The following is a 22217-nucleotide window of genomic DNA, read 5'->3' as shown; positions in this document are numbered from 1 at the left end:
TGGCCACATTCATCCTTGGGCGCAGATGTAACAAATAACCACAAACTGGCTGGCTTAAAACAACAGAATTTTATTCTCTCCCAGTTCTAGAGCCTGGAAGCCTGAAATCAATATGTCACAGGCCTATGCTCCCTGAGACTCTGGGCACAGTCCTTCTGTGCCTCCTCCTAGCCTTTGGTGGTGGCTGGTAGTCCGTGGTGTTCCTCGGCTTGTAGCTGCCTCTGTGGTCATGCGGCTGCCTCCTCCTGGTGTCTTTACACTGTCTTCCTCTGTCCTTGTCTGTGTCAGTGTCCCAATTTTCCTTTTTGATGAGGACACCACTTACACTGGATCAGGGTCCACCTCATGATCTCACTTTAGCTTAATTATCTCTGTAAAGACCCTATTTCCAAATAAAGTCACATCCTTCTGGGGAAGGAGCTTGTGTGTACCCCCATGTCCTCCCGAGGGGGTATTTCATTTCTTCAGCAAATGTGTAGTGAGCTGCAGTGGGCATTTGAAGAAGTGAGAGCTAGATGTGCAGGTATGTGGCAGGAGAGCACTCAGGTTGTGAGGACAGCAAGTGCAAAGGCCCTGAGGTGGAAGATCAATGGTTGTGGCTCACAAATGGGATGATAACAGGAGTTGAGCATGTTTGACTTTTGTACCATGTGGATATATGCAGTTATGTGATGAAACTACTCTCTTCACCAAAGAAAACTGTACAGAGGTATGTGACTCCCTTATGCAAGGTGGGATTGGCTAGTCAGTACCATCCTGCTCTTTGTTGCTACCCCTTTTGGGAGTTGCCATTTTATAAAGTAAGTTGCACCTTAAGGTTTTGGGTTTTTTTTAAGTGTTTCAATTTTTAACTAAATATATCTTTAAAAATTGTGTTCGCCACAAGAAGTAAAATACAACAGTATATAAAGGAAAAATTAAATATCCCCTATCTGCCCTGTGCATGTGCTCATGTGCACACACACACACTCTTCACTAACAGCCTGGTCTGTGTCTTCCTGTATTTCTTTACAAGGCACATGTGGGTGGTGGTGGTGTGATGTTGCTTGCTTGTTTTTACAATAGCAGTGTAGGACTGTGCAGTATACATGTCATCTCTCTCCTTCCCTGCTCTTCTGCCTGTAGTTCGTGGACATTCCTCCAGGTCAGTGGGTCTTGACTGGTCTCCAGCTAAAGGCTCCCAGATTTTCCTTAGTGTGGGTGCCCCACAGAATCCTGTCCTCTTGGCAGGCGACCTATAAAATCTAGGGCTCCTGCTGTACAGTTCCACTCAGCGTCACTCAACTCTGGATGGACTCTGTGGATTCCCTGCGCCCATACCTTATCTTCCACTGGCCTGTCGGCATGAAGTGACGGATTTAGAAACTTTGGGACCCCACTTGACTGACTCATACCCACAATCACTTGGTCACTGAGTGCTGTGGCCCCAGCTCCAGAACACGCCATCTGCCTGTCACTTTTCCCACAGTCCCTTCCACCAGCACCCTGACTCCAGCCTTCAGTTGCGGCTTAGCCAGGCCTGGCTGGCCTCCCCATCTCCAGCCTCTCTCAGGGCCACAATGTCCCTGAGGCTCTTCGGGGATCTTGCGTTCCCTCACTTGTATCTTCTCACCTTGAACAACCATCAGAGGACCATCACTACTCAGACCTCGTCTTTGCTGGAGGATGTGCAGGTGTGCTTGCAGTATTCCAGCACCCTCTCTCTCAGCTCTGCATCTGAGGCTGGAGGGCCCTGTGCACCTGGCATTCTTGCTTTGGAAAAGACTTTGCGCTTCTTAAGAGCTTTGCCTCTGCTGTATGTGTGTGCACGTGTGTGCGTGTGTGTCCATCTGCCCCCACTAATCCTGGTTTCCATCTCTTTGTCCCCCCACAGTGAGGGTTCCCTATTTCATTGACTTGAAAAAACCGCAGGATCAAGGTTTGAATCACACGTGTAATTACTACCTCCAGCCAGAGGAAGACGTGACCATTGGAGTCTGGTGAGTGCTGGGCAGTGTGGCCAATGTCGTCCAAGACGATTGTGCATCCATTTTTATCTTCACCCTCCCCTGTTTCCAAAGCAGAGATCTTGGCTAAATTTGATCCTAATGGATGGAACACGATGAGATGGCACCAAATTCTGTTCTGAGATTTTCAAATAGCGAAGGCTTTGTGAACCAGGCTGTTTGTTGCAGAGAACTTTATTTCCAGGGGGAAAAAGGAGAGTATGAGTATGGAATCATGAGCACAGGTTCGAAATCCACCCTTTCTTCTCAGAGAAGGGAGCATCTAAACATTGGAGATAGCTGGATTTCTTTCATGTGCAGCACTCCCAGCAGTTGATAATGGTGGTGTTTGCTATCTTCCTCATATTTACTTTTTTGAGCCACAAATTTAAATTGGATGTAAGCTCTGTGACTTCTCTGTGACTCCTTGGAATCTATTTTCATGTTTTTTTTTGCTGTGGAAAAGTGGGTGTTTCTGAACAACTAAATTAAAATTGACTAATTTTCTGTGGTGTTTTCCTTTTTCTCTCAGAAGCAGCTCAGCATCACTGCCCCTTTATGTGGCTGGGTTTCCCTTTCAGTAGCCATAATGTCTCTCTCTGCTGTCACAGAAAACTGCTGTGTATGTGAGATGCTTCTAAACAAAATGCTGTGGGTGGCTTCCCAGTGTGGGCTGTGGGGAAGTTCAGGCATTTCTAATGGTCCTGGGTAAAGAATATAAAATAGGAAGGGAGATTATTGTTCTAGGAGTTGATGCTGGCACTAGTCTTTTGTTATTGCTGGTTTAATTTAATCTTGCATTTGCTGACCAATGTGTATGCATGGGACACTTTGCTCTTCTGTCTTCAGTCAGAAGCTTGGCGTGTTTTGCTCAGAGCTCTTTGGTGAGGAAATTAGTCAGCCCTCCTGCTGGTTAGTGTGGTCTGTGCTTTGAGACACAGGGAGTTAGTGGGGACCTCTTCCTCAGGTAGGGCAGTTATATAGCGGGAGGGGTGTTTGTGGTGCTGATAGGCTGAAAGCTCTCACAGCAGTCACACAAGAAGGTTGTACTTAGTGACAACAATGGTGAGACCAAGGGTAGTGACAGCCAGGCTGTATGCTGCTGGGCCCCTGCTGCCTGCCCACGTCTGCACCCTGTGTTTTCATGAGGACTGTGTGGGCCCTCGGGTGGCAGTAAGCTTGTTCTCAGTTGCTTGTCTATGGGCATAAACTCTCTACCTGGCAGAGGGCAGGAGAGCCCTGGGAAAATAGGGTCCCTCCCCTCTGACTGTGAACTTCCCTGGCCTTTAGGAGCCTGCGGTTTGGAGTAGGCTGCTTCCCAGAAGTGAATCAGCTTCAAGCACCTTTATTTTTTGTATTTAATTTTGTTTTAGTTTATTTAGAGAGAGACAGACACAGCATGAGTGGGGGAGGGGCAGAGAGAGTGGGGGTAGAGAGAGATCCCAAGCAGGCTCCATGCTGCCAGTGCAGAGTCCAATATAGGGCTCAAACTCATGGAACTGTGAGATCATGACCTGAGCCAAAACCAAGAGTCGGACGCGTAACCAACTGAGCCATCCAGGTGTTCTCCAGCACCTTTAAAATGTGCCTTTCCATCCCATGGATTTGTAATTGCCAGAGAGTGATAATTATGGTCAGAATCACCCAAAATGCAAGCCTCTGGAATGAACCAAAGAAATGTTAGAAATTAAATACTAAAACTTAAGAGCTAGAAAATTTTAAAAAATGGCCATTTAATACTTTCAAACATTCTTGCTAATAAATGTATGTTTTACAGACCCTCCTCTGTGATTAAAAGTATTTGTTGTGGACTGACTTCAGATTAACCGGAGCATCTTCCTAGAGGACAGTTCTGGCCAGAGAGACCGAGCCCACCTGCCTGGCCAGGTGTGGGATGAGTCAGGCTTATTGCCAGTTCATCCACACAGCATGTCAGCCTGCAGCATCTCCTCCTACAGAGATGGGTCTGCTCCCAGATGCCTTGTGAGCAGGCCCTTGAATGTGTTGTGCATTAGAAAGGGTGCTTTAAGGATGGCCAGGCTTCTAGTCCAGCTCATAAAGATCAGTGTTGCTGAATTAGTACCCATGATAGCATGAACTATCTTAAGTACAATGTGAGTTAAATTGTGTACAGTTTAAAAATATAGGTATGTATGAACATTAAAAAAATTTTTTTTAAATATAGGTATGTATAAGAGAAAATGATGTTACTTGGCTAGTATTTATTAAGTGCTCATTCTGTGTAAGGCCCAGGTGAAGGCCTGGTGACTGAGCCAGAATAGATTGTACCTTACAGAACTCCAGTTCACACACAAGAAACCCTACCTCATACTCGCCCCTGCCCCACGCAACTGCTACCAGAGGGAGCTTCTGTGGCCCAGAGGGGGCCCAGGTGCAAGTCAGGAAATCTGTCAGAAACCATCCCTGTAGCTTGAAGCTCTGTAGTTATTTCTCCTTGTGATGAGGGCAGTTTGTCTGTCCAGCCCTCCTGTCCTGTTCTCTGCTCAGTTGTGACTCTGTTCCTCCATCATTCTATCAACAATTGCCATCATTTGATTATGTCACTCTGCTCTGCTTCTGTTTCAGGCACACTGTCCCTGCCGTCTGGTGGAAGGACGCCCAAGGAAAGGACCAGATGTGGTATGAGGATGCCTTGGCTACCAGCCACCCTATCATCCTGTACCTGCACGGAAATGCAGGTACCAGGTGAGGAAGAGGAGCCCACGCAGTATGTCTTCTCTGATTGCTGACTTCTTTATGAGGTGGGAAGGTCCTGGCCGAGTTGGTTCTACTGATCCACTGCAGTGAGGGAGTGTGCAGACAGTGGGGCTATGGAGCATCCTGAGAACACAGGAAAAGGCAGTGTTTATGGAGTTTGGGGAAAAGGGGTCAAGGTGAAACTTTCATGAAGCGGTGTCCCTATAGGCTCAGAGCAAAGTGGGCTGTGTGCATGATGGGCCCAGGTGCAGTTTCCTTGGGAACTCCTTTTTTTTTTTTTTTAAGTTTATTTATTTATTTTGAGGGAGGGAGCACAAGCAGGGGAGGGGCAGAGAGAGAGAATCTCAAGCAGGCTCCACACCATCAGCATACAGCCTGACTTGGGGCTCGAGCCCATGAACCATGAAATCATGACTCAAGCCAAAACCAAGAATCAGATGCCTAATCAACTGAGCCACCCAGGCACCCTGGGAACTCCTGTGTTAAGCAGGTATGGGAAGCTGTGTCCAGAAACCCCTTATGTGAGCCTGGCACCTAGGTGGAGTGGAGGAAGCTGTGTCTCTGTCATAGTGACCCAGATTCTGGGCCAGAGTGGGTGTTTCCTTCTTCCTGATAGAATTTAAAGGGCAAAGTGAGGGCCTGTGATTTAGGAAATAAGTTTCTCTGAGTAAGGAACAGTGGTCCCTCAGAGGGGTCATTGTGACACTTTAGGACTTCAGCACTCCTGCGGAATGCTGTCTCCTGTTCATCAGCCACCCCTGTCATCCCACGGTGAGGGTCTGTCATCCCACCGTGAGGATCTGTTGTCCCAGGGGGTGCTCTGTCATCCCAGGGTGGGGGTCTGTCATTCCAGGGTAAGGATCTGTCATCCCAGTGTGAGGATCTGCCATGCCAGGGTGGGGGTCTGTCATCCCAGGGTGGAGTCTGTCATCCTAGTGTGAGGGTCTGTCATCCCAGTGTGGGGGTGTGTCATCCCAGTGTAAGTGAGGATCTGTCGTCCCAGTGTGGGAGTCTGTTGTCCCAGTGTGAGGATCTGTCATCCCAGTGTGGAAGTCTCTTGTCCTGTATGAGGAGGGTCTGTTGTCCCAGGGTAAGTATCTGTTGTCCAAGGTGGGGATCTGTCTTCCCAGTATGAGAGTCTGTCATCCCACTGTGAGGGTCGCAGGCAGTCTGGCACTTTCTCACTGGCAGGCGTGCCCGTCTGTAGGCGAAGGCATACTTCCTTGCAAGGGGCAATGATTGCTGAGAGGTGGGGGTACATCAAAGGAGGGGTGGCCAAAAGCAGAGGGAGGCCAGAGGCACCCCAGCTGGGTGCACACAGACAGGCTTGTCAGTGCTGTCACATCAGCTGATGAGTGTGAGTTGTCTATCCCAGCTGTAAGTCAATGATGCCAGTGTGTCCTGCTGGGCCACTGCTGAGGCACTGTCTGTACCAGGCAAAACCCTTTGCCCAGGTTTATCCCAGGTGCTTTTCAAGAGTGGCTTTAGTGATGTGTCCTTCAGATTAGCTGGGAGGGTCTGTCATCCCAGGGTGGGGGTCTGTTCCTTCTACCCATGTGGTTGACCTTACAGAAGAGTCTCTGGAAGAGCAGGGTGGGTGAGGGAGGAGGTGCGTTTTCTGAACAAAACAGTGCCTGAAAACCTCCAGGAGGGTCACTGTTGTTGCAGCTTCCTTAGGGTGTGTGAGAAAGAGCCAGCAGGAGCCGACAGGAGGGAGGGCCACAGCAGGGTCTGGATGGGGGTCAGTGTGGCACCTTGGCTGGGGGGATGTCATTTTATAGGCAGAACCAACAAGGAGATCAATTCATGGGCCTTTCTGGAGGGGCAAGGAAAGCATGGTGGTGTTGGAGCAGAGGGGCTGCACAGTGGACACTGCAGGAAGTCCAGGAAGTGCAGCCTGCAAGGATGGTGTGTGAGCCTGGAGAGCAGAGTGTGTATCTGCAGAATCATGCATGCACTTGGCAGTTTGCTTTCCTCTTTGTCTGGGACAAACTACAGTGGGTTTCTCTTCTGCTTTTCAAAGAGTAAGTGGTTACTAATAGCTCTGGTAACATCTTTGTATAAATGAGGGAAGTTCATAGGTTACTGGAAATAAGCTTCAGTTAAGCAATGCCAGTCGCATGGTAAAAAAGAGTAGCCTAAACTTCCGGTTTGAAGGAGCATTGAAACTTTGAAAGTGTTGCTGCCCCCTCCCCGTCTCCCCAGAGACTGCCTACATAGACCTGCTGGCCACCCCTTGGCCTAGCAGGATTGCAGTGGCCCTGGATCCCTGGGGTCCAGTCCCTGGCTACTGCCTCACATTTTATCATGTGCTCAACCTCTTCTTTTTGTGCAAGGTAGGGAATTTGAACAATCTAGACAAAAGCCACCATGAATGCCTCCAAAGATAACTGAAAACATTTTATGTTATTTCCTTCTGGTCCTGAAATTTATTCCCTTGTATTTCTGTGGCTTCATTGTATTGTTTTTCCTCCTTTGTCTCATCCTTATCTCTCTCAGTGACAGTCCCTGCCCACACACACACACACACACACACCCAAAATGGCCAGAGTGCTTTTAGCTATAAAAAAGGAAAACCATTGAGAAGGCTAGACAGGGTGAGCCTGCCCATTGACACACTTTCCTTCCTGAGGCAGCTCCATCCCCACTTTGGTGTCTGTCCGCAGTAACAGCTGACCAATAACTGACAGGAAGTGTGAGAAGGGGTAGATAGTCCTCGGACAAAGAAGTGTAGACACACATAACAGTTCGGGTGCACAAAAGCCTGTTTAGCCTCAGTAATAAGTGTCCACTACACGCTAGTGTGTGAGTGTAGGGCTAGGAGATGGGCCAGGGCCCCTCTGAAGATGGCTGGGCAGTAATAGTTAAGCTTATGATCACACACACCTTCCACCCAGCAGTTCTGTGTGTAGGAACATATTCCACACATGGTTCACACGTCACGTTTGCAAAGGGATATCAGCACAGGCTGGACATGGCAGCAAAACTCAGGTTAACAGCAGATAGGAAAGAGCCAGAACAACTGCAAGATAAGGCAGAGGGGAACTGCAAATACTGCAAGTTGGCTGTGATTTACTGAGTGAAAAGTGAGAGGCAGGGGTGCCTGAGTGGCTTGGGTGGTTAAGTGTCCTGTTCTTGATTTTGGCTCAGGTCATGATCTTGTGGTCATGAGATTGAGCCCACGTTGGGCTATGCACTGAGCCTGGAGCCTGCTTGGGATTCTCTCTGTCTCTCTCTCTCTCTGACTCTCTCTCTCTCTCTCTCTCTCTCTCTTTCTCTCTCTTTCCCTCCCCGACTCATACTCTATCTTTAGAATAAATAAATAAGCATTTTGTTTTTTTAAAAGTGAGAGGCCGTGCTCGCTTCGGCAGCACATATACTAAAAAAGTGAGAGGCAGTAAAGTATGTGGCAGGTACCTATGGTAAAGAAGCACCTTCGTCTCTGCCTACGTGGTGGTCCCTGACACGGGGGACTTGAGGGAAGAGCTGGATCCTGGGCAGGAGTGAGGGGCTTACTGTGCATTCTTTTGTGTCTTCTGGATTTTGTATTGTACGCATGTATTACCTAGTCAAAAATACAAGTATGGTAATAAATAAGAAATATCCCAAAAGTACTAAGGCTATCCCTTGCTTGGCATGGTACTGTCAGAAATAAGCTTGGAGCCACTTAGGGTGCCCTGCAGAGGAGGTCACCTATCACCATTTACTCTCTTTGTGTGTATTAAAGGAACAAGTCACTACAGACCCAGACACTCCAGTACTGACCCTGGGGCCTGCCTTTTTTAAAAGATGTGCTAACACCCATTCTTGTTTCCTTTTCCCTGATTCTTTAGAGGAGGTGACCACCGAGTGGAGCTTTACAAGGTAGGTGAGGATGGCACACAGTTGTATGACAAACAGTGTGGTGACCACAGGCAGAGTGGTGTCCACAGTGTGATGATGGGCAAAGTGGGGTCCTCAGTATGATGACAGGTGGAGTGGGTCCACAGTGTGATGACAGATGGAGTGGGGTCCACAATGTGGATGATGAGCAGAGTGGGGTCCACAGTGTGATGACGGATGGAGTGGGGTCCTCAGTATGATGATGGGTGGAGTGGGGTCCACAGTGTGACAATGGGCGGCATGGGGTCTGTAATGTGGATGATGGGCAGAGTGGGGTCCACAGTGTGATGAAGGGCGGAGTGGGGTCCACAAAGTGGATGATGGGTGGAGTGGGGTCCACAGTGTGATGACGGGCAGAGTGGGGTCCATAGTGTGATGACGGGCAAAGTGGGGTCCACAGTGTGATGATGGACAGAGTGGGGTCCACTGTGTGACGATGGACAAGTGGGGTCCACAGTGTGGATGATGGGCAGAATGGGGTCCTCAGTGTGATAATGGGAAGAATGGGGTCCACAATGTGGATGACGGGTGGAGTGGGGTCCACAGTGTGATGATGTGTGAAGTGGGGTCCACAGTGTGACGATGGGTGGAGTGGGGTCTGTAATGTGGATGACGGGTGGAGTGGGGTCCACAGTGTGGATGATGGGCGGAATGGGGTCCACAGTGTGGATGATGGGCAGAGTGGGGTCCACAGTATGGATGACGGACAGAGTGGGGTCCTCAGTGTGATAGTGGGAAGAATGGGGTCTACATTGTGGATGATGGGTGGAGTAGGGTCCACAGTGTGATGACGGGCAAAGTGGGGTCCACAATGTGGATGATGGGCGGAGTGGGGTCCTCAGTGTGATGATGGGCAGTGGGGTACTCGGTGTAAAACAAGCAAAGCAAAATACAAAGTGTGTATGATGCGCAGAGCGGTGTCCATATGGTATAGGAAGGAGAGAACATCACCTAAATGTTTCCCACTGCTCTTCCTAGGAGACATGAACACAAGTGAGTCCCTCCAGTACTTGTGAGAGTTGATCAGCATTGGCCTTTCCAACACTGCCTTCACGGAAGCCATTACCATGGAGTGCTTCCCTATAATGCTGCCTCTAGGGAGAGCTTCCAAAAGCAGAATGAATGAACTTTGGGAATCAGATGCCAGATATTGACAATTATATTAAAGGCATTTGAAATTGTTAAATGCTGTGTGTCTCCTATAAAACAAGTACTACTGAGAGCAGAAGTGGAGCCACACTTCTGCCAAGTTGCAGGGTCAGGAGCTCTGCCACATGGAAATCTCACCTCTGCAGGAGGTGCACCAAGGAGGAGGCCCACAGCCGACCTGGGGGAGGTGACAGTGTGTCTCCTAGGCAGGCTTTTAGACCCTCACTTCTGCCTGCTTGTCTTCTTCAGAAGCTTGAGTCTCAGAGCCTGAAACGTATAGTTGACTCCAGAGTGCCAGGGCCTCACCGCGCCATCTCCCACGTCCTCTCCTCACATGGGTGGGTGTCTGCATTGGCTAACCCAGCAAAGAGGGACAGATGCAGATGTGTGGGAATATCTGTATCATGTGGGCACTGCTCTGTCCCTCATACACCGAGGACAGGGGCTGCTATGGGCTCTTGGTGGGTTTGTTTCCTAGAGTGAATTGGATCAAGTCAGAGAGGGGGTGTGCTTGCAGAGCTGTGGTCCCCAGTTGAGGTTTGTATTCACAGAAAGGCTTCTTACCTGGAGCAGGTGTGACCCTGGAGGTGCAGCCTAGGCAGGCAGCGTGGAGCTGGAAGGAAGTGCTGTAGGCCGCCCTGGGGCAGCCTAAGGAGAAAGGAGCACACCGCCTTGGGTGATTTGGGGGAAGTTTGTGGCTGGCAGCTTTCACTTGGCTCTGGGCACACTCCAGGAGGGCTCAGGCAAGGGCTGTGAATAGTTATCTAATGCAAGAGATCATACAGTCTGGAGGGATTTTGTTCTTATAACAGAAAAATTCAACAGAAACTTAAAGTCTGAGAAATGCTAGGTTGCAGTCAGGATCCCAGATGCAGTCTCTGCACCATAGAGGCCCTCCCCCTGGGTCTCTGGTCTCTGGGTGTCTGCCCTGTGAGCCCATGTGAGTGTGGAGGTACTCTAGCAGTCTCACCTGTGGGAGAGCCATTCTTCCTATATTCCTGAGGCAGAGGGCACACCCGTGTCCTGTAGCAGCAGTTGACATCTGGGTTTTATAATGGGGAATGGGGCAGCATGGTAACAGTCTTTATTAAGCTCCCATTGTGTGCAGGGCACTAAGACTGAATTAGGCTGGGTTTAGTCGGAGGCAAGTTGCCCTCGATCCAGGATGCATGGATTTGTTGCCCAGATATTTATTTTTCACTTTACAGGTGCTGAGTTCCCTTGGTTACCACGTGGTCACCTTTGACTACAGAGGTGAGTTCTTTTGCAAGTGCGTGTCTGGGCCCTCCCAGTGCTCACTTCAGGGTCTGCTGTGCAGGCATCACCCTGAGAGGCTTAAACAGTGCTAGCAGCTTGTGGTGCCCCAACCTGTGGTGATGGCAAATGTGGAAAGGTGGTGGAGGGACCATGTGTGTCCTTCACACAGATGCAGGGCATCCTTCCTGAAGTGGAGGCTCCGGTGCCTGGAACCCCAGCATATATCCTCTGTCAGCAGCATTTTCAATGTAGAAAATACTGTCTTTTTTCTTCTTTATTGGATTCAGAACCCCCCAAAGCTGGTCAGCAGACACAGTTTATAGGCAGGAGAGCTTGTCTTGCTGAAGTTCTGAAAGCAGGAAAAAGAACTCTTAGGAGAAGGTAGATTCTTCTTCTTGCCCCTTAATATATTTTCTTTCTTGAATGAATCAGGGGGCTTGCCCCTGAAGAGATTGAAAACCCACAGTTTGATGTGTGCACCTTAATGAGCCAGGAAAATACTTTGTGTTGACTGGGAGAAGTATAGGCCTCCTGTAGTCTCAACAGCAGAGGTCAGAAGTCAAAGGGCTGCTTGGCCAGCTTAGCCTGATCTTGTGGGGTGGGGCAGCGGTGTCAATACCCTCACTGCGAGGATATGGGGGTTGTGTTAGTTTCTTCTTGCTTCTGTAACAAATTACCACAAACTTGATGTCTTGAAACAGCACAGAGTTATTATCTTGCAGTTCTGGAGGTCAAAAGTACAAAATCTTTAGCCTCTGGGCTGAATACCAGGTGTTGGCAGGGCCAGTCCCTTTAGGAGGTTCTGGGAGAATCAGATTCCTTGCCTTTTCCAGTTTCTCGAAGCTGTCCTTGTTCTTTGACTCATGGCCTCTTGGGTCTGGTCACTCTGACCCTGTCTTTTGTCTTTCTCTCTCACTTGTTATATAGACCCTGGTGATTACTTTGTACCCATGTGGGTGAGCTGATAATTGCCCATCAGTTCACTGATCAGTGGCCTGAATTCTTTCTGCATCCTCAGTCCCCCTGCTTGCCACATAATTTAACATATTCATAGGCTCCAGGGATGAGGACACAGACCTCTGTGGGGGCCGTTATTCTGCCTAAAACAGGGATGATTCTTTCACAGAAGAATGTTCCATCATGATGAAAATTCTGGGCTGGGAAAAACTGCAGATAAAGGATCTGGAAAGTAGTTCACCCACTTATCCTTTTCTCCATGCTAAAAAGGGTTTTCTGTTCTTGCTGAGTGCTGGAGAACTGAGGTTGATGAGAAGGGGTGGCCTTCGTCCTTGTTCATCTCCCTGTGCTTCTACCAGGAAGTGAAATCCCTCGTAGCACTTCTTCTTTCCAGTTCTCACTGAGTTTCTGCATTTCTAAGCCCACCCTCTGACTGTGTCTCCCTATCCTGGTCTCTGTCTGTCTGTGTCTCCACATTTCCCTGTCCTTGGGTCCCATCCTCCCATCCATGCCCTAAGCCTCTCAGTCTGGCATTATCTCCTGCGTAGTCCTTTCCCTAATCTGGCATTTGGGATGCCCAGGGGAGGTGGCATGTACACACGAACTGTGGGTTTTGCTTATGCAGCAGAACTGGCTTTTTCTGAGCCTTGTGGTGCTTTCAGATCATCTGATGATGACTCACTGCTGAGTTGCTGGAAATGACAGTGGCACTTGCCCTTTCCAAGAGCCCAGGGGGAGGGCCCTGGGGGAAGATACAGTCCGGGGGCACAGATGGTTAGCTTTCCTCTGCTATGCTAAGAGCCCCTTCCCTTTCTGGGTCAGAGTTGCCTTGAGCCTGAAATCCATCCCTCTCCCTCACGCCCTGGTCTGACTTCCCACATCTGTCTTTAGCTGGGCTATAGGTGGCGTGGAGTCCAAACTGGGCCCAGGGACCCCCTGGGATGCTCTGTCCTACAGAGGCTCCTGGGTGGGCTGGGGTCTCACTGACCTTTCATCTTGGGCCAGCCACCAGCAAGCCCTGAGCATTGAGGAGGTTGCTGTCCTTTTTGCTCGCAGGAATCTGTGTCAGACTGCCCCCGTCTACAGTTGTTCATCTGGACTAGGATGAGAGTGTGTGGATGGCTGTTTGGGTTTAGGGGTTGTAACTGGGGTTGTGAGGAAGTGGGAGAAGTAGGAACAGGCTTGTCCAGACACCCTGCACATGGGGCTATAGTTTGTGGTAGCAGAGACTTCCATTGCCCCAGACTGCCCTGGGCTGCCTGTTGAGAAAGAAAGGGATGAGCCTGCTCCTCAAGAGTTTCCACGAGCTGGGTTTAACTTCCTCCACTTGCTGCTCCTCTCCATCCAGGGTGGGGAGACTCAGTAGGAACGCCATCGGAGCGAGGCATGACGTATGACGCACTCCATGTTTTTGACTGGATCAAAGCAAGAAGTGGAGACAACCCTGTATATATTTGGGGTCATTCCCTAGGCACTGGGTGAGTTTGCAGCATGATAGAGCCTTGGGGGAACAGGTTTTCACAGGGCAACTTACTACCTGATCTCTCAAAGAGTGCCCTAGTGGCTTCTGGATCCGATGACACCCTTAGTCCCAGCAAGCCTTGTCCCTCATTCCCATGGTGGGGCAGGGGATCAAGCACCACAGAAGGCCATGAAGAGTTTGAGCTACAGAAGACCATGAAGAGTTTGAGCTACTTTAACTCCTCAACCCAACAAGTGACTTGAGACACACATGGGCAGTCGTGGGGTGGCCATCTCCCTCTGCAGGAAGGATGGGCACACTTGCCGTAAAAGTATGCCTCAGGGAGAGGTCTTCAGAGCAGAACGGGACAGGGCTGGAGTCCTGGATGCACTCGAGCTCTGCATCTCCTGGCTTTGGAGGGAAGGTGCTGGCTGGCAAGCCTGAGTGCCAGGGCTTTGATGACATGCATTTAGCCTGTATTTGGCTTACCAGAGAACTTTGGGGAGGCAGCAGTGGGTGCTTTCCTTCCTACATCTGCCAAGACGAGAAGCAGTTTAATATTCCATTTGGGGCCGCCTGAACCACTTCTGCTGATGTAAGGTCCAGAGTGTTTCTAAAAGGAGCACTGCGCTCAAGGCCCAGAGTCCCAAGACCTTCAGCAGCTGTCCCTTTCCAACAGCCTTTCCTTTGGGTGCAGTGGCTGTGGCCCCCTTGTCCCCTTGCTTCTCACCTCAGACAGTGTGCTGCAGTTGGGTGGGTTCTATGGGCTGGGAAGTGCCGGGGAGAGTGAAGCATGTGCCTGCAGAGAGGAGCCTGGGCAGAGTGAGGAGCAGGCAGTCCTGCCGTGGCTGTCTGCATGGGACAGCAAGAGCCCTGGGGGCTCTCATCGCCATCCTTGTCAGAGGGTTTGGCTGATGGCAGGGGCAGCAGGGCCTACCACAGTCCTGGGGCATCTTTGTCCACACCCTCCCCCACCCCTGGAGCCCCACCAACCACTTCACAGATCCTACCTCTTCTCTGGCCACTTTCAAGACTAGAACAGTCTTCTTTAAAACAACTTTTGTCATCATACAACTGAACTGTTTCTTCCTCCCTTCTCAGAGTGGCAACAAACCTGGTGCGGCGCCTCTGTGAGCGAGGTAGGGGCTTGTGTGTCAATTCGAGTCCTGGTTGTGTGGGCACAGCCTCCTCCTGGTCTTGGGGCCTGGGCAGGGCAGGCAGCATGTTTGAGAGGTGGGTGCTGATGGACGAGCGGCACAGCAATAGCGTTTGGTGTCTTCTCGGAGTCCTGTGGGCTGGGCGTTGAGGCCAGGGTCTGGGCAGACCCTCAGCTGAACCAGGCCTGCCTTCCCCATGGATTCTCAAGTAGCTGGCAGAGTCTCCTCAGGGGTTGGGCTCCTGATACACAGTTCTAGGAGGTGTGGTTTGGGGAGCGAATCATGGTCACCCAAGTGTCCCCTGTGTGGGCCCCTTGCATGGGCACTTCCCGAGCACCAACCATGCAGGCTGGCTGGGCGGGCAGCTGGGGTCCATGGTCCAGTCCCTCCCATAGTTCCCCCGTGGGGGCTTCTTGCCCACCTCAGAGCTCCCTATTTGTTTTATTTATCTAGAGACGCCTCCCGATGCTCTTATATTGGAATCTCCATTCACTAATATCCGTGAAGAAGCTAAGAGCCATCCGTTCTCAGTGGCAAGTACAGATATTATTAAAAATTGGCCTAGTTTCATTATTAAAATAATTACTATAAAGGAAACTTTTATGTAAATAAGTATAAAGTGAAAATAATGATAAAACATGATTTAAATATTCTAATGAATATAGATTTTATTAAAAATTAATCCTTGTTTAGTTTGGGGCACTGGCCTGACTACAGAGCTGTCCGGGAATGTTAAAACTCTACGGCCAGGGAGAAGGATGGGTTTACAGCTGGGTCATCTAAGGGCAGCAGGACCCTGAGGAGGCCTTGTTTCTGTGGCATGGTTTGCCTACCCGGCATCTTTGCCCCATGGGGTCCAGCCCGGGCTGGTAGCTGCTATCCTGGCTGCTTCCCCAGACATGGAGCTGGTGGGTGCACCTGCTCTCTGTCCACATGGATGGTGCTCAGCAAGCTGCCAGGCTCTCCCAGTCGTGTCTCCAGGTGATGCCCCAGGTAAACCCTACTGGGGATTCCAGAGTGAATCAGGCCCTCCTTACCTGTCAGGATCAAGGCCTTGGATCCTCTGGGGCTTCTCTGTGTCCTCTTCTGTCCCACTGCTTCTTGGCTGACCATGTGTTCTGGGGGGGGGGGGGGGGGGTGGAGGGGGTGGCTTACCACCTGACCTCATGCTGCTCTGTTGCAGACCAGAGGAGTCCTCTATATAGTCTTACTTCTTTGATGTTGCTTTCGCCCAAGTTACATGAGTCCCTGTTTTCCCAGGGGTGGAGGCCCTGATGTCTGTGGGAAGTATGGTCTCTGAGCCAGTCCCAACTGCTGGTCTGAGGTGTGGGAGCCCATTTTGTGGGCAACCCCACTATGGCCAGTCCAGGGGCCCTTCTAGAAGGGAGTCTGTGGTCCAGGGACAAGGGTGGCAGGGGACCCCAGCACAGCTTTGGTGGGGCAACAGGTCAGCCAGCTCAGAAGCAGAGGAGACCCCTGGGCACTCAACACCCTTGACTTCTCCATGGCTGTTTTAATTGATGCTTCTGCACGTTGTTTCCATGTCGCCTTCAGATATATCGATACTTCCCTGGGTTTGACTGGTTCTTCCTCGACCCCATTACAAGCAGTGGAATTAAATTTGCTAATGATGAAAAGTGAGTACTGTAGTAGAAAACCTCATTTTTGAATTTAGAAAAGCACCCCCAGGACTAGTCACTTTAATTAAATAGGATGGAATTCTGAATACTGGGGGTTCTTCTCTAACCATTTGACCTTCATAAAGGGCAGGTCAGGCTGACAGCTGCAACTTAGAAAAAGGGTTTTGAAGACTATGGCTTTAAAGCAATAGAAAGACAACATGCCCACATAGTTGTTTTATTTGTGAATAGTCCGCCAAAACCAGAACTTCTGACAGGTTCTAAAGCAGTAATAGTAACTGTTACTCAAAAAATGACTGCCTCACCCATTTGATTTATGTTTGGTTATAGAAAGATGTTACAAAGTTCATTATTAAAAATATTTCTAAGGGTAGGGTGCCTGGGTGGCTCAGTCGGTTAAGCGTCTGACTTCAGCTCATGTCATGATCTCATGGTTTGTGGGTTTGAGCCCCATGTCGGTCTCTGTTGCTGACAGCTCAGAGTCTGGAGCCTGCTTCAGATTCTGTATCTTCCTCTCTCTCTGCTCCTCCCCCACTCGCACTCTGTCTCCCTCTCTCTCAAAAATAAATAAAAAACATTAAAAAAAAAATGTTTCTAAGGGTACCTGGGTGGCTCAGTCAGTTAAACATTCTTGGTTTCGGCTCAGGTCATGACCTCACGGTTAGTGAGATCAAGCCCCAAGTGGGGCTCTGTGCTGATAGCATGGAGCCTTCTTGGGATTCTCTCTCTCTTCCTCTCTCTGCCCCTTCCCTGCTTGCACTCTCTCTGTCTCTCTCTCAAAATAGTGAATAAACTTAAAAAAAATAAGAAAGAATACTTGATTAAAAAAAAATTCTGTTAGGTCAACCAACAGTTAAAAATTCTAGTTAAGGATTCTTTCTTTGAACAATGTTCAGATTCTGTTGATGTTGTCTTTGTGATATCTTTATTTCATGGGTTTTAATCTCTTCAAAAAAAATTAAAAGGAAAGGATAAAAATTCTTATCTAAATGTTCAGTTAGCATTTAAAGTCTACACTTTGAAACAGAATGTGAAAAAATGGAATATTTTTCCCCTTAATTATGTGTTTTGGTTCTAAAAATAGAACAAACTAAAATTTGAGCAAACATAACCCCAAACCTGCTGGTTTGTAAATATTATTGTTTAGGAACTTAAAGAAGAGTTATCTGAATAAGCAAGATTGCTTCTAAAACCGCAACAACAAGCACCACAGTGAGTGTTGGGTCCCGCTCCCAGCTGAGCATTAGGGGGCCAGCACTACTTCACCCACTGGAAGTCAGGAGCCCCCACTTGGGCAGCTTGGTTGCCAAATACTTGCTAAGGTGACAGCATAGGAACTAGGCCTTTTCCAGAGCGGGCAGAGGTTAGGACATACTACTTATTGTGGAAATTCTGCAAAGATGAGCCATTCCACTATCACAGTGTCACCCGCACACCAGAAATGCTCCTCCCTGGAAGCAGAACAGGGGGAGAGTGGGCATACGGGTGTGCCACTAGCAGAAGCGCAGACTTGCTGTCTGGGCTCGGCGTTGGTGGGGCGTCAGGCCTCCTGGCCCAGGTCCTGCCAGGTGTCAGGCTTGCCCAGTGCTGCCCTCATGGAGCCCCCAGATCAGAATGCAACCACCAGGACCAGGTGGGTGCCATATCTACCAGCTCACCTGAGAGCTTAGTGAGGGGCCGCCAAGAGACTCCGGGGCCTATCCAGTCCCACAGCCCATCCATTATGTGGTTTATTGGAGGGTTTGAATTATGTGAACCTATTGAAAATGTTAATTTATTTGTAAACATTCAGGAGTACCTTAAATGTCCTTTTCAACAAAGACAAGTTAGAGGTTATGGACTTTTTTACCAACATATTGCTAGTAGCATTCATTTGCAATAAATTTCCTGGACCACCTAAGTTATTTGGTATGTAAATACTGTTTTGTAACTTGTTTAAGAAAGAGAGTGTGTGTGTTCATGTGCAAGTGGGGAGTTGGGGAGAGGATCTTAAGTAGGCTTCTGAGACCCTGAGATCATGACCTCAGCCAAAATCAAGAGTAGACACTCAACCAACCGAGCCACCCAGGCGTCCCTGTTTTGTAACTTTTAAAGAATATGTCTAGTGGCAAAAATAATTATTTTCAATTTTCAGAAAATACACAGGGAGGGGCCAGATTTGGTGAGTGAATCCATCTCTAGACTTGACTGAATAGATGTTGGTAGAGATATATGAGAAATCAACTTAGTTCTCTAGTGAAAAGCCCAGCAGAATTGTAGCTGTTGAACCACAGGCAGGGCTAGAGACTCCCAGGGTCCTGGTCTAGTGCCTTCTCCTCCCACAGTGTGAAGCACATCTCCTGCTCCCTGCTCATCCTGCATGCTGAGGACGACCCAGTTGTGCCCTTCCAGCTCGGCAGAAAGGTGGGTGTCAGGCGCTACTCCCGGTGTGGGCAGGCATCTAGCAGGCTCCCATTTGGGCCAGCTGGGCCTAGGCAGATGTGGAGGGAGTCCTGCTGCTGGCAGGTGCCCCTTGTGAGGAAGAGAACAGCAAGGGAGGTCAGCAGGATTGGGGTGGAGGCCAACAGTTGATGCCTTATCAGCAAAGGTAAGTTTGAGGGTGTGAACGTCTTTACCAGCACATTTGGTGATGGCCAGAGGAGACCTGAGAAGTAAGCAGATGGCTCCCGGTCCCTGTGCAGAGGTCTTGGGGTGACAGGGACTTCACTACCTGGTATTCAGCAGGAGGACTCACTGGTTGTTGGCTGGAGGGAAAGAACTCTCAAGGAGGAGGATGTGGCCCCACCTTGGCTCCAACATGGGGGTCTCAGTCAGTAGACTTCATACAGACCTCTTGTCTGTTCTCTTGTTTTTGGGATTGGACTGATGACAGAAATGCCATGCTGTTGTGGGGCCTCCGTGTTTGCTTTTGCTGAGTTTGCTTTGCCTTTGCTGCCAGGAAGCAGCACTAGATATGTAAGTGAGAGTGCTATGGAGAGAGCACCACCTGGCATGGTGATGGTGAGGGACAGGGGCAACCTAGAGGGAGTGAGGCCCGGGTGCCAGCAAGTTCCAGCAGGGCCAGGTCCCCTCCCTTCAGAGAGTGCAGGCACACAGGACTGCCCAGCAGCAGATACCCAGACCCACAGAGCCGAGCAGTCTCCAGGGTGGGAGGGATTGTGAGCCAACCTGCTGACTGACCTTGACCCCGGCACACAGTGAAGTCTGAGGTGGATGCCCAGCATCCTCCACCAGTGGGACTTCTCCGGGCACTCTGGCCAGCATACCATTTCACAGCAGGCAGCTCTTCCCATAATGTGGGCTCATCCACCTTGCCGCCCTCTGAGGAAAGGCCATCTGGGAGATAGGCATGAGGACAGAGGGTCTCAAACGTCAGGCCGAGGAGCCAAGGCTGGGCTGGGCTCCTGCTAGCACCCCTTTCCCGGGCCAGGCCATGCAGGCTGCAGCAGTGCTATTTGCTGGGAGCTTGGGTTGCTCTTTGGAGGCAGCAGCCACTCACTGGTCTCTATAGTGGGGAGACCACCAGGCAGGTTGCCCACAGGGCTGCCATCTGTGGGTGCTGACCCATCTATTCCTCATCCCAGCTCTACAACATCGCTGCTCCATCTCGAAGCTTCCGAGACTTCAAAGTTCAGTTTATTCCCTTTCACTCAGACCTCGGCTACAGGCACAAGTATATCTACAAGAGCCCTGAGCTCCCACGGATACTGAGGTGAGGCATTCTCCCCTCACCAGGAACTCGCCTGGGTGGTGACGGCTCAGGCCAGGCATGCAGCAGCCATAGCCTCTAAAGCTGCCTCAGTGGGGCCAGGAGTCACTGTGATTCAAGAGCCTTTCATCTCCATGGAGAGGGGTTGAGTGTTTATCACCCCTCCCTTCTGGACCATTCCCATGATCAGACAGGGCAGTGATTTCCCTGTGGTATGGGCTGTGCGGCCTGCATGGACACCATGCTCAGGGGAGCATCCAGCATGTAGACATGCACCCCAGCCACTGCAGGTCAGGCCTCAGTCCCTTCCCACATACCCGTCAGGTCCTGCCCCTGTGCACACAGCACTTGGGAGACTCTGGGCTAGCTCTCAAAAGCTTATTTGTCCCCAGCTGCTTCTTGAAGGGAGGCTGTGCTCCTGGCTGCATCATGATGGCCACTGTCCAGGGCCAGGGCATGGGCTTTGGCCATGGGCAACCGTCTTGTGCCTGGGTACAGAGACCAAGCCTGAAGGGCAAGGCGGTGGCAAAGGGCAGTGTGGACTGGACACAGCCTGGCCCCACCCAGGAGCCCAGGCTTTTGTGCTGGGACCTATTCCATCACTCAGGCAGGTGCTGCCAAGTCTCCCTGCCTCCCACCTAAGGTGCAGGCAGCCGTCCACTTCCCGGCCCAGGTGCGAATTCACCTTCTTGGGGCAGCTGAGCATGGAAGTATTTGAATCAGCCATCTTGAATTTTATCCCATCACACTTCAGCTCTCTTGTGGCTGCCTTGGCAGGTCCAGAGGCAAAGCTGCATTTCTTTAGCAGTTTGCCATTTCCTGCATCATGGACCTGGGTTGCCGAGATGGGACTGTGAGCTGAGTGTGTGGGTTTGCTCTAGAGTTGTCATTTTCCCCAGCATAAAAGGAATATGATGCAGAAAATTTAGCCCAGAGTATAGCTCAGAGTTTAGAACAAAGAATAGTAGCCTGTTACCTGGTCTTCATCCTACAGGGTTGGGATTTGACCAAGCCAATGCCATTGGTGACCTGTTTGTTTAACTCGGGCTTTCTGAGTAGGGGTGGTCCTCCAGGCTCCTTCTCAGGTGGGCCCTTTGAGGATCATAGGGGGCAGGACCTCTGGTGTGGGCTCAGGGTTTGGCTGATGGTTGTCCTCACCTGGTCTAGGGAATTCCTGGGGAAGTCAGAACCTGGGCGCCAGCACTGAGTCTTGCTGCCTAAAGGAGCATGAAGACCTCTGCCCTCCTCTCCTTCGCTCTGGCAGCCTGGCACTCTGGAGCCCAGGGGGTGCCAGCATCTTCGATGCCCCTGGAGAGAGGACTCAGATGCCAGCTGGGGCAGGCAGAGGAGGCCCCGGCAGACCTGAGGCACCTGCCCCAGATGGCTGGGAGCACGGATCCTTGTGGAAAACACAGATTGCAGGCATGTGATCCCCTCTCCCTCTTGTTGCCATTCAACCTGAGCTCTTGTTGGGAAGACAGTGACAGAGCAGGCCAGCCTCCAGCTGGTTGATCCCACACTTCCTGAGCTGGGCATGGGGAGCCAAGTGCAGGAAGCATGGGGTATTGGGACCACGCTGAGCTTTCCAGCACCATTGGTGAGATTATGGGGAGATGGATTCATCTGTCCCTTCCTGGCACACACAGAATGGACTCTAATGGTTTGACTGGCCCCTCCCACCTGGAACACCCTGCTTGCCTACATAGGCCATCCCTGCCTCTTTGGGCGGGCCCCACCTCTCAGAGCGGGGGAGGTGCCCATGACCTGCACTTCCTCTGCTTTCTGCCCACCTGTCTGCCTAACCTGGCCTTAGACTGAGCATTTATTTAAGAATAAAATCGTGGTGGTGGTCTGTTTGTTGTGTTCTCAGTGATGTTTCCAGCTGCCCCCAGGCCATGCTGAGAGCCAGCCACATGGGAGGAGGTGCAGCTCTATAAGGCTAGGGACCCTGGGCATTCCTTTTCTCCCTTCTTCCAGATGTGGATAGAGGTCAACTCAAGGAGTGGTGTTGTCTCAGGGAAAGATGTATTCATGGGGTCACTGTTTCTCCAGATGAGTTAGATGGCATAAAATTTAGGCTCTCTTCAACCTCACACTTAGCAAGGTTGCTGGATGCTGGTATTGATCAGCAGGCTCTTGGGTTTCACCCACAGACCCCAAGCGAGCCCCTGGCAGGGGTCCATGAAAGAACTTGGGGCCCTGGAGTGCAGGGTTTCTAGTTCTGGCCCATGAGCACCACCTCAATTATTCACTGGGGGTGGCTCTTTTGGTATTCAGCTTTTTTGCCAAACCAGTGTCCCC

General features: G+C 50.4%; 1 protein-coding gene across 2 annotated transcripts in view; it reads left to right on the top strand.

The window, feature by feature from the left end:
• The window catches only part of ABHD12 (abhydrolase domain containing 12, lysophospholipase), an 84809-nt gene extending 63041 nt beyond the window's left edge, over positions 1–21768 (top strand). For both annotated transcript variants that reach the window (XM_042931799.1, XM_042931800.1), the window contains exons 3-13: positions 1874–1979; positions 4572–4691; positions 8537–8567; positions 10943–10988; positions 13297–13426; positions 14512–14549; positions 15021–15100; positions 16122–16204; positions 18532–18610; positions 19792–19919; positions 21084–21768. In XM_042931799.1, the coding sequence (XP_042787733.1) occupies positions 1874–1979; positions 4572–4691; positions 8537–8567; positions 10943–10988; positions 13297–13426; positions 14512–14549; positions 15021–15100; positions 16122–16204; positions 18532–18610; positions 19792–19919; positions 21084–21123 (881 nt within the window). In that variant the 3' untranslated portion in view covers positions 21124–21768. The remainder of the gene's footprint in view (positions 1–1873; positions 1980–4571; positions 4692–8536; positions 8568–10942; positions 10989–13296; positions 13427–14511; positions 14550–15020; positions 15101–16121; positions 16205–18531; positions 18611–19791; positions 19920–21083) is intronic.
• The last annotated feature ends 449 nt before the right edge of the window (positions 21769–22217 follow it).

The sequence above is a fragment of the Panthera leo genome, chromosome A3, assembly GCF_018350215.1.
Source record: "Panthera leo isolate Ple1 chromosome A3, P.leo_Ple1_pat1.1, whole genome shotgun sequence".
Lineage (NCBI taxonomy): Eukaryota > Metazoa > Chordata > Mammalia > Carnivora > Felidae > Panthera > Panthera leo.
The sequence above is the reverse complement of the archived record's forward strand: the minus strand, read 5'-3'. Positions and strand labels throughout refer to the sequence as shown.